The sequence below is a fragment of the Rattus norvegicus genome, chromosome 4 (assembly GCF_036323735.1).
Source record: "Rattus norvegicus strain BN/NHsdMcwi chromosome 4, GRCr8, whole genome shotgun sequence".
NCBI lineage: Eukaryota > Metazoa > Chordata > Mammalia > Rodentia > Muridae > Rattus > Rattus norvegicus.
Genome location: NC_086022.1, coordinates 84,332,600 through 84,346,220, shown reverse-complemented (window position 1 = coordinate 84,346,220; position 13,621 = coordinate 84,332,600). Strand labels below are relative to the sequence as shown.

The following is a 13,621-nucleotide window of genomic DNA, read 5'->3' as shown; positions in this document are numbered from 1 at the left end:
GGCTGCAGCCAGGTCCTCTTGGGAATTCAAGCTGCTCCTTTCTGATATCATCACAGTTGTTGTTGTTGTTGTTGTTTAAAAAGAACTCTCCCGGGGACCTTCCCTTGTTAAGGGAACCAACTTCATGACTTGTCACATCCAAAGGCTCTTCTTAAGTGTATGATGTTGTGGCTTAGAATTTGTCAGGGCCTTGAATCTGAAATGTCCCTCGCAAGTTCATGCTCCCCCTCTGTCACTGGAGGCACTAAATTTGGAGGTTGTGGAACCTTTAGGAAGTGGGGCCTCTCTGGCAGAAATAAGTCAGTAGGATGGGTCTTTGAAGGTAATGTACTATTCTGGCCTCGCTCTCTGCCTCCTGGTTGGACATCTACCCCATGTTCTTGCTTGTGATGATGAATGCAGGTCACCCAATACAGACCTTTGTCCTGTAGTGGAAGTCCATACTGAAAAGTTTGCCTTTGTTGATAAGGAGTGACGATGGCATTGGGAGAACCCCGCCCTTCAGATTACAGGAAGCTTTTAAGGATGACATGACCTCCACTTCCCCCAACTCTGAGCTCTAGATACTTCTACTTTTCCAGGAGAATCTAGGGCTGAGAATGAGTTAGTGACATAACAAAGCTCACTCAGTGAGCACAGGCCTGGTTGCTAAGTCGGAGCTGGAGTTCAAGTCTTCTGTCTGCACATTTCATGTGGCCTTTACAAGCCTCCTCTGCTGGCTGTCATACAGTGCTCTATCTGGTCCCACCGTGTCAGATTCTAATTCTGTGGCCTTAGCTGCACATCTCATTTGGAAAATACTAAGCTGCTGTATATTTTGCTTCAAAGGTGGCTATGATGGGATTATTACTGATATGTTATTTCCCCATGCCTAGAATGCTGTGAGCACTGTGTACACAGATCATAGGATCCACCCCATTCCTATGTGCCTTTATCCCTGTTTTATGGGTGAGGGAATGTTGGTGGCTAGGCCTGGTAGCTTAATTGAGGTTTATCTGCTACTTAGTGCTGAGCTCATGTACAAACGCAGGCAGAGCCTGTGGTCTTCGCTACAAGCAGACACACCTCATTCGGAAGGTTTGTATTGCCGTGAGTTTAGCTTTGTATCTGTAAATAGGGGCCTTTGGCAGAGGCGCACTGTGAAAAGAAGGTTGTTAGATGCATGCTCTGGGCTTCAGCAGACCTGAACTTTAGCCTCCTTGCACCTAAAATGGGATCAATAACCCTGGCTTTCTGGGAGTTCTGTAAGATGCTTAGCACACTTCCCAAGACAGAACAAAACTGGGTTCTCATGTTATTCAAGGCAGATTTCTTTTCTTCCTTCTGCGACATTGACCACAGTTGCACAGTATTCAGTGTGGGGAAATTCCTTGTGATATTGAATTCCAGACTTTTAAGTGCTTTTAAAGTAATAATAATTTAATAATTTATGGCTACAACTTTTCAAGGAAAACTGAGGTGTTATGAACAATGTGCATAAAAGAAATATTGGAAGGCTGTTCTCTTGAGAGTTGGAATGTGTGTGTGTGTACATGTGTGTGTACGTGTGTGTGTGTATGTGTGTGTGTGTGTGTGTGTGTGTGTGTGCTCATGTGCACTCGCAGATTTATCCTGGCCATTCAGACTCCTGCTGAGGAGCTGTGTGTGAATTTCATCTTAAATGAATTTTTGCCTAAAACCCATCGTGGATCATGAAGGATTACTTTAAAAGTGCTTCATGTCCTTTCAAGTCATTGTAAGGAAATCAGCACACTGGATGAGAGTGAGACACAGCTCTCTGAACTACTGCATGCCGGGTTTCCTGCTGGGAGCTCTGAGTGAATAATCACATTGATTCTCGAATCTGTTGTGTGGATATCCCCAGATCTGTGCACAGAGAAGCATGCAGAATCTCTGTGAGATGTGTAACATTCACATCTTGGTGCTCCTGGCCTCTCATCCAGGTGTGAATGACACTGGTCCAGTGCTGGCTGCATCTAGATTTTGTCGTTTTTAGCAGCGGAAACAAGGGACTATTGGTTGAAAGAGGTTAATGGGTTACAAAGTTCTCAGAGTACATGAAGGATTGAGAAAAGAAAGGAAACAAAGAGGATAGAGAGTTTGTACACCGTTCAGGGTCCCCTGTGTCCCTTTGCCCACCAGCCAAGTTGTAAGTAAAGAGCTTTGAGCCTCTCATCCTAATTCATGTATCAGTGCTTCCTGCAGGGGAGACTGTGAGTGATAGTTTTTGAGTGAGTGTCCAGTGTGTACAGGGCACCAACAGTAGTTACCAAGAGAAAATAGAGTGGACCTGACTAGACAAAACAGCAGATGATCCCACATAACATGGCATAGAAACTTTGAAGAGTGGACTCTCCACCCTGGAAACATCCATCGATTTCATGAGAGGAGGGAATGGGGCAGGCACAGCATGGAGAATCCTCTCCTCAAGCAGTTCTTGGAATTCCACGGCAACCCTGGGAATACCACAGACATGGATTTTCACAGTATTTATGTGAAAACACTGGACAATGCTTCAGGATGTAGACAGAGGCAAAGACTTTCAAACAGACTCTATTAGCACGTGAAATAATAGCAAGAAATGGCCAGTGGACACATAAAATTGAAAAGCTTCTGCACATCCAAGGAAATCATTACAATAAAGGGACAGCCTACAGAATGTGGGGCAATCATTGTCAGCCATACATCCGACCGTGGGTTAATATCTATGCTACATAAAGAACTCAAAAATTAAACACCAAAATATTAATCCAATCATCATCCAGTCAAAAGTATGAAACATAATATTCAACAATGTTCACATGTCCAAGAAATCTATTAAAAATCTTCAACCTTCATAATCCTCAGGGCAACATAAACCAAAACTATATAGAAAAGTAGACATTTGCAATCCCAGCACTGAGGATGTAGAGAGAGGAAGATTTCTGGGACTTTCTGGCCAGCTAACCTCCCTACTTGGCCAGTGAGAGGCCTTATCTTAATAAAAAGCAAAACAAAAAAAGAGAAACAGAAAACAACAAACAAAAGTGGACAGTCCCTGAAGAATGATTCTCAGGGTTTTTCTTTTCACTCCTATGCATGTATGCACCTACATACACATTCTGCCTGCCTGTCTGTCTGCCTCTCTCTCTCTCTCTCTCTCTCTCTCTCTCTCTCTCTCTCTCTCACACACACACACACACACACACACACACACACACACACACACACACGGCCAGCACCAATAAAAACCCAAGTGGAGATTCCATTTTCCCCAAATGAGAAAGGTCTTCATAAAAAATAAAATTAAGAACAAATGCTGGCAAGCAAGAATGGGGTCGTCTTGGTGATGGAACTTTCTGTGCTGTTTTGGGGGAGCGCAAGCTGGCACATCCATTATGGAAGTCATTATGGAGGTTCCCAAGACAACTAAAAATAGAAGTGCCATGTGGCACAGCTGTATCACACCTGGTCCATAACCAGAGGAATCCAAAGTGAGCATTCCACAGAGGCACTTGTATATCCATGTTTATTGAGGCACTGTCCACAACAGCGAAGTTACGGACTTTGCCTAGATGTCCACCGACAGGTGCAGATACAGCAAATGTTGAATAGATACGTACACAGTGAAGTTTTATTGAGCCAGAAAGGAGAATAAAATTTTGCATTTGCAGGGAGGTACATTGAATGAAAGATCATGGTATAAGAAACTATGCTCAGAAAATAAAAATCAGATGTTTCCTTTCATATGTATATTATAGGGGTGTGTGTGTGTGTGTGTGTGTGTGTGTGTGTGTGTGTGTGTATAAAGAGAAGTAGGAAGGAAAGGGATGGATTAGAGAGTGATGTGGAGGTAAAAATGAACAGAACATATACTTGTACAGAAATGTCATAGTGTAACCTACGGTTTTTATAATGAATACATACTAAAAACAAAATTATAATAAAAATCAAGGAAAGCCACCCCCAGGAGAGATGGACAAACTGCCCAAGGTTGCTGATAGAGGCAAGAACTGGGCTTCACACTCACCCACCTGCAGTTTCCAGGGACTTTGGGTGACACCAGTCACTTAGCCATGGGAATCAGTGCTTTCTTGTTTCGAGGGGCGCAGTTGCTTCCTGAAGGAGTTGTAGGTAAGAATTTGAAGGTCTGGGGTCCAGCGGCTACCCAGTACCTCATACACTCGTGGCTTCTCTAACAGCACAGTGTCTTTATTGCCTACAGCCCCTGCCTCAGTAATGTGGGTAAGAATAACACCGTATTTCGAGGGATGCACAGAATACAGATGAAAACACTTTTGCTGTGCCGTGTTTGCATTTTTAAATGTATTTATGTATGTGTGTATCTGTGTACACGTGGATGATTGTGCCGTAGGACACATGGATGTAATAAGAGAGGATGAAATGAAGTAATTTCTCTCCTTCCATGTGTAGATTCTGGGGGGTGAGAGTCAGTCAGTCAAGCTTGGTGGCAATCCACTTTGCCAGCTGAGTCACCCACCGTCCTACCCTCCACCTTTTATCAAAGATGAAGAGACAATTGCCACCCTTACCACTTAATCCCTCGATCATGAGTGCTTCAGTTATGAGATGAGGTTTTCTTCCTGATTATCTACGAACCAAAATAACGCTGTTCTATCTAGTCTCTATGAAAAACTGGGGACTGGTGGTATTGGAAGTTTGCCCGTTCTTTCCCCAGTCATATCCTTTGTCAAACTGCAGTGCCTGATTTGCCCTGAGTCTCCCTGCCTGTTACGAAGCTTTTCATTAGGATAGTGCTATAACCATGTGACCAAAAAGACTCGGACCACCGATCAAGCCCAAACAAGTCAAACATCTTTTGCCTCCTTGCAGCTGCCTTGACGTTTCCTCGTTCTCTCTCAGGTGGAACACATGCCTGTGCTTTAACAACATGGTGATTGTAGAGTAGAAACAAGTAGACTGCAGTTTTTGATTGACATTTTTCATACAATAAGCATTTGTCCATGTTAGTACATAAACAACCAGTTCTACTGAGCTAACCAGCCAGCCCTCCAGGGAGCAAGGGAAATGCGGCAGGAATGACTTCGCCCTTTGTTGGCCTCACAGCTGACAGGCAGGAGTGTGGAGAGCTGAGGTGTTCAGGGTGTTGCCTGTGATCATCTCCGAAAAACAGCTCCGACTGTCTTTCCTTGCTCCTTGCTTAATTTGATGTACTATGGGACAAGGGTGTGTAGCTAAAATCTCACGTCTTCCTCTTCTTGTCTCTAGAGCTTTTTGCTTTAATTACTCGCACACCCAGTGGGAAAGAATGTGTGACTCCCTGCTCTCCCCACTGAAAGGCTGATCCTGGGAAACTCCTCAGTCTAGTACAGATAGAGTTAAATCACTACCGACTAGTGTTTGAGCAGCCAGGGCAAGCATGTGTCTTTCACTGCAGGCATATGGTGCCTGCCACAGCCCTCTGCTGTGTCTCTCTGGATGCAAATAGATGGCCTGTGCTCATGGCTTCCAGACTACATGGATATGGGCTTCTCCACTCACCACTGCCAGGTCCTAGGCTCTCTGACCTACTCATTCAGTCCAGAGGTTGCCTGATAAAGACCAAGAAGTCACGTACCCCAACCCCAGGCAGTGATAGGTGTGAATGTGCATTGAAAACCTGGAGGATCTGAGTCTGGTGTCTAGGAGCACTGGCAATGACACCCTGCATCTGTTGAGGATAGAGCATGCAGCTCACAGGCTTCCCCTATTCCTGACATTTTGTTCTATCTGGACCCCCAACATGGTGGAGGGCACCATTCAATGTTTAGGGAAGGCATTTCCCCATTGTGATGGTTTGTATATGTCTAGTCCAGGGAATGGCACTATTAGAAGATGTGGCCCTGTTGGAGTAGATCTGTCACTGTGGGTGTGGCCTTTAAGACCCTCATCCTAGTTGCCTGGAGGCTAGTATTCTGCTAGCAGCCTTCAGAAGAAGATGTAGAACTCTCAGCTCCTCCTGCACCATGCCTTCCTGGACACTGCCATGCTCCTGCCTTGATGATAATGGACTGAACCTCTGAACCTGTAAGCCAGCCCTAATTAAATGTTGTTCTTGTAAGAGTTGCTTTGGTCATGGTGTCTGTTCATAGCAGTAACACATAGGGTACTAAGACACGCATTAAGTTCACTAACCTATACCCCAGTTGTCTCTGAGGAAACACCTCATAGACACATGCAGAATCATGCTTTAGCAAAAATGTCTAGACTTCTCTTACATTAGACAGCTAGCCAAGCTGGTAATCAAGATATTTACAACCATTTCTTTGATTTCTCTTTTACTACATTTGATTTGTGTGCCTTTTAGAAATTAAAAGTGTCTTCCCTGCTTTGAAAAGGGGATATTCATTGCCTTCTCTCCAAAGTGAGAGGTCTACATTACTCCTCACACACAGGATTATGCATCTTGGATGCTCACTACCTTGTTGCAGAATGTTGGTCTTCTGGTTTGTTTGGAGTTTGGAATAATAAGGAAAGCGGCTCAGGGAGGGGCTGTGTCTCTGTTTAGATCAGCAAACACCAAGATCCTGCAATACTAAGCAGAAGAGCCTGAAGGCTATGACTTTTGTTATTGTCCCTTAAGAATGAAGAAAGAAACAAGCCAACAACAACAAAACATCTTACATTGGTTTTAAAGATACAGTAGTGAGGGCTGGAGAGGTGGCTCAGTGGTAAGAGCACCAGCTGCTCTTCCAGAGGTCCTGAGTTCAAGTCCCAGCAACCACATGGTAGTTCACAACCATCTTAATGGGATTGAAAGTTTTCTTCTGGTGTGTCTGAAGACAGCTACAGAATAAGTACATATGGTAAAGATGCAGTGATGATATTTTAAAAAATAGCTCCTAGTGACGACTTCTGAGAAAAGATGCTGGTATGCAGTGTGGCCATGAACAGCCCAGATGGATGAACAACCTGGCAAGTTGCTAATTAATCCACATCTTTTCACTGAACCTCTGGAAGGACTTAGTTTGTACATGATTATCTTTGTTAATCAGCCATAATGAGGCCTTCTGAGAATGGTGAGGAATTTGAGCTTTGTTCACTGGTCCCCATCACGTGTAATTGTTTCCATACTTTTGGAGGCTTTGCACACAGGCCATAAGTACTAGGAGCCTTTGAGGCGGTGTTTTGTATAAACAATGGCAAATATTTTATTGCTCAGTTGGGTCAAATCTTTACAAATGGCCTTAAATCTATCAAGGACTTTCCCCTTTGGGTTCCCATGTAGGAGAGGGGGTGGCGACGGTGTCTGAGCAGCATGAAAGGCTGGGTGCTGCTGTGGAGGAGGCCCAGGACTTTCATCTTAGCCTGAATCCTAGCCCACCTCTCTCTGAGGCTTGGGCGTGTGTAAAAGTCCTGGGGTTTTTAATTAGATTAAAGCCTTCTAGGAAGTCCGTGCCATGCATAGGTGGAATCACATGCGGCAGAACACTTGATGGCCAATTTGAAGACTGAAGCAAAGGTCTCTCCACTCAGGCCAAAACAGAGCCTGAGAGTATACCCAAGGTTGCACAGAATCTGGGAAAGCCTCTCCGTTGGGCGAAATGGTGATGCTTTATTGAGATCAGGTTAGATCCATGAAAACAATGGCAGAGTACAGGAAGTAAAGGAGGAAGTGGCTCAGGTCTCTACTGTGTGAATTCAGGAACCATGTTATTTTCCAAATGTGTTGTTTCACATATGTGTGTTTGTGTATAGACAGCTTGGGTAATTGTAATATGGCTTATGTCTGTCCTTCAGCATTCGCATTTAAAATCTATGGTGAGCATATCCACCTCACTTAAGTGACTTTACAGCATCCCAGAGAGCTCCTAAGGCACTGACCCTTGGGCGACTCATCAGTTCCAGGCTGTTGGCTGTTACATTTGTGGATATAATAAGACTCAGCAAGCATAGTCGTATGACTTTTAATTTTCTTTCTTTTTGGAGAGTGCAAAATGGGGTCACTGGGAACAGAAAGTATCCATATTTCTAAATCCTTTCTATGTCAATTTTGAGTTGTGTGGGAGAAAGCAAGCTGTCCCGGCATTCTCTCTGCTATGTTTATGTGGGAGGAAAAGATTTGCATGGATATCATAGCAAAGCAAAGGAGCCTTAAGTGCACGGAGCCAATGGATTTGAGAGTTTGCATCTATCTTCCTGTTTCAAGAAGCTGTAGTTGCTTCAAACCTGACCCAGGAGGATTGAGGAATATGGAATTCAAGGTGTAGTATCTCTTGGTTCCATTAAAATGTAGCCTCTTTCTAGAGAGTCAAGTGAGTAGTTTATGCACACATGAACACCACACACACACACACACACACACACACACACAACCTTTAACTTCTGCTTACACCCTTTAAGAAGGCTGCATCATGAAGGCGGGGATACTATACACAGTGAAATCCAATTTGAGAGCTCAACCAGAAGTCTGCATTCAGACCAAATTGGAGACCAAAGAGATCAATGTCGTAAGGAGTCCAGGAAAACCTCTTTGCTTATCTTTGGGGACCCAAGTGTTTGTTGACTATGATGAGTTAACTTTGGAAGGACGTACTAGCTGAGGCATGACTGGAGTTTCTTGCAGGTTGTTGTTTCGTGTGGTGGTCTGGGAGCAAGCGAGCTTCAGGTCTGTTAGGGTAGCCTCTAGGGACCTATGTCTGACTCAGCTGCACCCTCCATCCCCGAATCTGCCCCTTGATTTTCCTTCCGAATTCCACCTCTGCTGAGGGTGGGATTTCATTTCAGGTTCTCATCTACAATGGCCAACTGGACATCATTGTGGCCGCTGCCCTGACAGAACGCTCCTTGATGACCATGGACTGGAAGGGATCATACGCATACAGAAGGACACATAAAAAGATTTGGAAGATCTTCGAATCTGATGATGAAGTGGCAGGTTATGTGCGGCGCGTGGGTAAATTCCATCAGGTAGGCAAGCAGTTGGGCCACACGGGTCATGGGAGTGGGTTGGTAAACATAAACACGAAGCACAGAGACCAGTAAGCTATGGCTGTCTGTAAGCAAAGTCATAAAACAGCCAAGGTGTAAATATGCATGTTCTATAGCCCCCCTCTTCAACCGAGAAGATACGGCACCAATATCAAAGTTAAGATCACTGATGTCATCACAGACATAGCGTCTAGGCATTGCCGAAGACATAATGAGATGCTGGAAAAGTTCAAAGTGGAGAAACATTAATGAGAAAATCCAAGTCTATTTGGGAATCAAAGGGAAGTTGATTATTTCAAACCGGTTATTTGAAGAAAATTCAGTGTGACCTCCTCCCGCCATATGTGAACATGTTTTTATAAGCCATATGGAGAGATAACTAGAAAAAGGTCTCTCGCTAGCTGATCACTTCCACTTAGAGTGACTTCCACTTAGGGCTTAAGTATTACTCCTGGAATTTTCCTTTCTCTTTGAGTTTTGAAAACAGACTTCTGTGAATTTTGTAACACGCCTTGGTCAGCATCTCCCATTCCGGTGTCCAGTAATAGCTGTCAGTGTTAGTAAACTGTACAGGTAAGGCCATCTGGGCATGAAGGTTTCCTTAAGAAAAGACTTCAAATCATGCATGCAATTGAACAGAGGATTAACGACTTTTTCCTGTTTCTAAGAAAACATTATTATAGGCTTTAGGGGATTTTTCCCCCACAAACTACTCAATTTCACCTAAAAATTTAGAATTTATGAGCTCCCGAAACTTTCATTAAATTCCTCTTAAAGATCTGTAGTGATATCAGCAATTTATTTCTCTCTTGCCTGAGGCAAAATGAAGTTATTACTGGTTTCAAGTGACAAATGACATTGTCTTTGCTGATTTCTCTGTTGGAGTTTTGTGTCCTGTTTTATTATGTATGCTTTTATCATATAATTGTCTTTATTGTGAGTTATTTGCCATCGTTTAAAATTCTTTAAGACAGATGCTTAAGATGAAGCTTTAGCCTGTACTTATCAATGTATGTTATATGTATGTTAGCTTGGTATTAAGCCTACACAAAGATTCATTATAGTTTCATTGATTTAAAGTATTTACAGTTTCCACTGTGTTTTATCTCCTTTGGCCAGTGGGCTGTTTTAGAGTGTACTGTTTAATTTTCAAACATTTTGCCTCTTCCTTTCTTGCATTTACTATCAGCAGAAGGCAATGTACTCTATTGTAGCTTTGTGGTTTAAAAAACCCTACATATTCTTTATGGTTTCAACCATTTAAAATTTACTTTCCAGCTCTCAAAGTGGTTGTTTTGGCAAAAATTTTCTCTATACTTTTAAAGCAATCACACTCTTCAGTTGTTGGTTGTAATGTTTTCTATGCCAATCAAGGTCTTTTAAAAACATTTTTTACATTAAATATTTTGAGAATTCAAATTCACTTCCATGAAGCCTTCCCTCATAATTCCTGTGCCCCCTACTCCCTCTCAAGTTCATGACCTCCTCTTCTTCAAATTATTGTTATATATGCACATATAAATATACGAATATAACTTGCTGAGTCCATTTGTGTTGCTCATATGCATATATATTTAAGACTGATTATGTGAGACTGTGAAGCCTAATGGACAGCTCATCTCTGGAGGAGATTGACTCAGTCTTTCTTATTAGCCACTAATTGGCTATAGCTCTTCATTGGGATTAGGACCTTGTGAGATTTCCTCCATCTATGCTGAAATGTCAACTGGTGCTGTCGTTGTGTGAATCTTCTTTAAACAGCCATATTGTTAATGTCATGGATGTAACTCTTTGCCTTATATAGAACACATTATCCAGAAGCAGATGTCCTGTCTTCTGGCTTTTACTCTCTTTCTATAACCTCTATTACAATGTTCACTAAACTCTAGAAGTAGGAGTTGTGCTGTCAGCGGGAAAGCCCCAGTTTGTTTTTCTCCACATTTGATCGATTTTGGTGATGTCTCCATCTGCTACCAAGAAGCCTCTTTGATGAGTGGTCAAAGACACACGTATCTGTGGATAGGGCGTAAACTATTGAGAATGCACTTACTAGTTTAGAGAGTTGGCAAAGAATGTTCTTCTCTAAGCTCTATGACCTCACCAGCCATGGTGCTTGGATGGCTAGGTTGATGAAACCAGGCATGATTCTCCTGTTGAGTGGGCTTTCAGTTCAATTGGAGGGCTGCTTGTTGACAAAAGAAAATCTACTCTTACACCCTCAGCTGTATCTTACCCCTACGGTCACTGTGGTTCATGGACTTCATAGCTGGGTATAACAATTCTCTCCACCCCATCTCCTCTCTCTCTCTCTCTCTCTCTCTCTCTCTCTCTCTCTCTCTCTCTCTCTCCCCTCTCTCCCTCTCTCTCTCTCTCTCTCCCTCCCTCCCCCTCTCCCTCTCCCTGTCTCTTTGTCTCTCTCTGGTATCTCTCCTCTCTCTATCTCTGTTTGTCTCTCTCCTCTCTGTGTCTCTCTCCTTTTTCTCTCTTCTCTTTGTTTCTCTCTCTCTGTCCCTCCCTCCCTGCCTCCCTTCCTCCCACCCTCTACCTCTCTTTGCCCACAGTTAACAAGAGAGATCCTTTAGCATCTGCTGCTATATGTGAAGCTTGTTCTGTTTTTCCTTTTACTTTGTGCTGCTTGCTGCCTAGAGCCATAGACTCCTTTACACATTCCTGGCACTAAATCTTCCTTTCTTATGAACCATCCTGTTTGTTTGTAGCAATGCTTCTCATTTTAAGGTGACTTGATTGATGGTAGTGTAACTATACAAACTTTCTTCTGAAAGTGTACACATGGGATACATTTTAAAAAAAAAAATCAGTGTTTCCCTTCTTGTCATTTTATGGCACCCATACTTAAGATATACTTTTTAATGCAGTATAGTGGGTTTTATTTTTTGTGGATCCTGACAGTATTTTAAATTTAGAGTTGTACATTTGCATTTAATATAACCACTGTTTTTTTTAAATCTGTCTTATTATTTATTTTCTATTTGTTCCTTTGGCTCTATATTTCTGTTTCCTTTAGCTTTAAAACTCCTTGGAGCTTTATGTCATTTTATTATTTCTATCAATACATGTGTGAGTTATCAATCTTTTGAAATTGTTTTGTAACAGTACTAGCACACTATGAATGTAGGCTTACTTAATGCTAATATAAATTAGAATTTTACTATTTTTCAGATAAATGTGAGAACCTCAGAATAGTCACATCTTTACCTGTTTCCCAGTTTTTTGCTATTAAAAGCAAAACACTTCTATGTCTGTTTTAAAGAGACATTACTTATAGCATTTGGTCCAATCAATACTCACTGAAAATTCACTACACATTCAACCTGTCAGCAAACCAGTCTTTTGTGCATATCTTGTCCCTTCAAACACATTCTTTAGCATTTATTTTTTTAAAAGTACATCGACTACATGCTCGCTCATGCATCTCTGCCTGTATGTGCCTTTCTGCCTCCTTCGATTGGGAAGGCCATGCCTAGTGCAATGGGATCTAATTGTTTACTGTGAGCTCCTGAAGGCTGTGGCTTCTGTCTTCCCCATACCCTTGTGATGCCAGGTCAGACATTAGCGTTTCTGATCTTCCTTTGAAGGTGATTTGTGTTTCGTTTTGTTCTGCTTATGGCCTTTCAAGGTCTTCTGCATGCTGTTTCCCAGCAGTTCTACTATTCTGACTTAGAAGATGAGTATCCCTGTTGCTGTCCTCATTGAGTGGGTCTCATCTTGTTTTATTCTGACTTGATACAAGCTAGAAACGTCTGGGAAGAGGCAATGGCAATTGAGAAAATGCCCTCATCAGATGTGGCTGTAGACAAGTCTGTAAGTCATAGTTAGTATGTATGTATGTATGTATGTATGTATGTATGTATGTATGTATGTGTGTATTTTTTATTTGGTTAAGGATTCATGTGAGAGGGTCCAGCCCACTGTGGGTGGTGCCACTTCTGGGCATGTGGTCCTAGGGTGCATAAGAAAGCAAAGCAGGAAGCCAAGGGAAGCAAGCAGCACTCCTTGTGGCTCCTGTGTCACTACCTGCCTCCAGGCTCCTGTCTAGAGATCTTGTGCCAACTTTCTTCCGGGATCCACTGTTAGCAGGACAGGTCAGCTGAAGCAAACCCTCCCTCCCCTGCTGCTTCTGACCATGTTCCTGTCTCGGCAGCAGAAACTAGGACAATGGCAGTGCATGCTACATGGCTTTCTCTAGCTTTTGGAAAGTAAGGGTTTGATTGGTGTATTTTTTGTCATTCATATAATTCTCAGATTCTACTCCTTCACGGGCTGGTCTTGCTCTTCTCTCTCTCTCTCTCTCTCTCTCTCTCTCTCTCTCCCCCCCCCCTTTCCAAGATTGTATTTAGGTGTTGGGTGTGTTCACCCAGCTAAGGCCCTGGGTTTGATGCCTAGACTGGAAAGAAAGAAAACTAATTACCCAAAGATCTCCTAAAATCACCCCCATACAACACACACATGCAAAAAAAAAATGAAACAAGTAACAACAAAAACAAAACCAGAAACCATGCCACATCTTCTTCATGCTTCAAGTTTCTTTTCTACTGGCCTTTCTCTGGCTTGCTATACTTCTTTTTTTTTTAACTCCTATTTTAAACATGTTGGTTAACCCAGCTGTTTATGTTTTTAAGATTTCATGTAGCCTGCTTGCTGTGGACCACGTTTTGTGTACACACATGTG

The 13,621-nt window shown here is 42.7% G+C and overlaps 1 protein-coding gene across 6 annotated transcripts in view; it reads left to right on the top strand.

Moving 5' to 3' along the window:
* The window catches only part of Cpvl (carboxypeptidase, vitellogenic-like), a 110,246-nt gene that overhangs the window by 75,878 nt on the left and 20,747 nt on the right, over positions 1–13,621 (top strand). For all 6 annotated transcript variants that reach the window (XM_039108247.2, XM_008762915.4, NM_001029927.1 and 3 more), the window contains one exon: positions 8,728–8,910. In XM_039108247.2, coding sequence (XP_038964175.1) covers positions 8,728–8,910 — 183 coding nt within the window. The remainder of the gene's footprint in view (positions 1–8,727; positions 8,911–13,621) is intronic.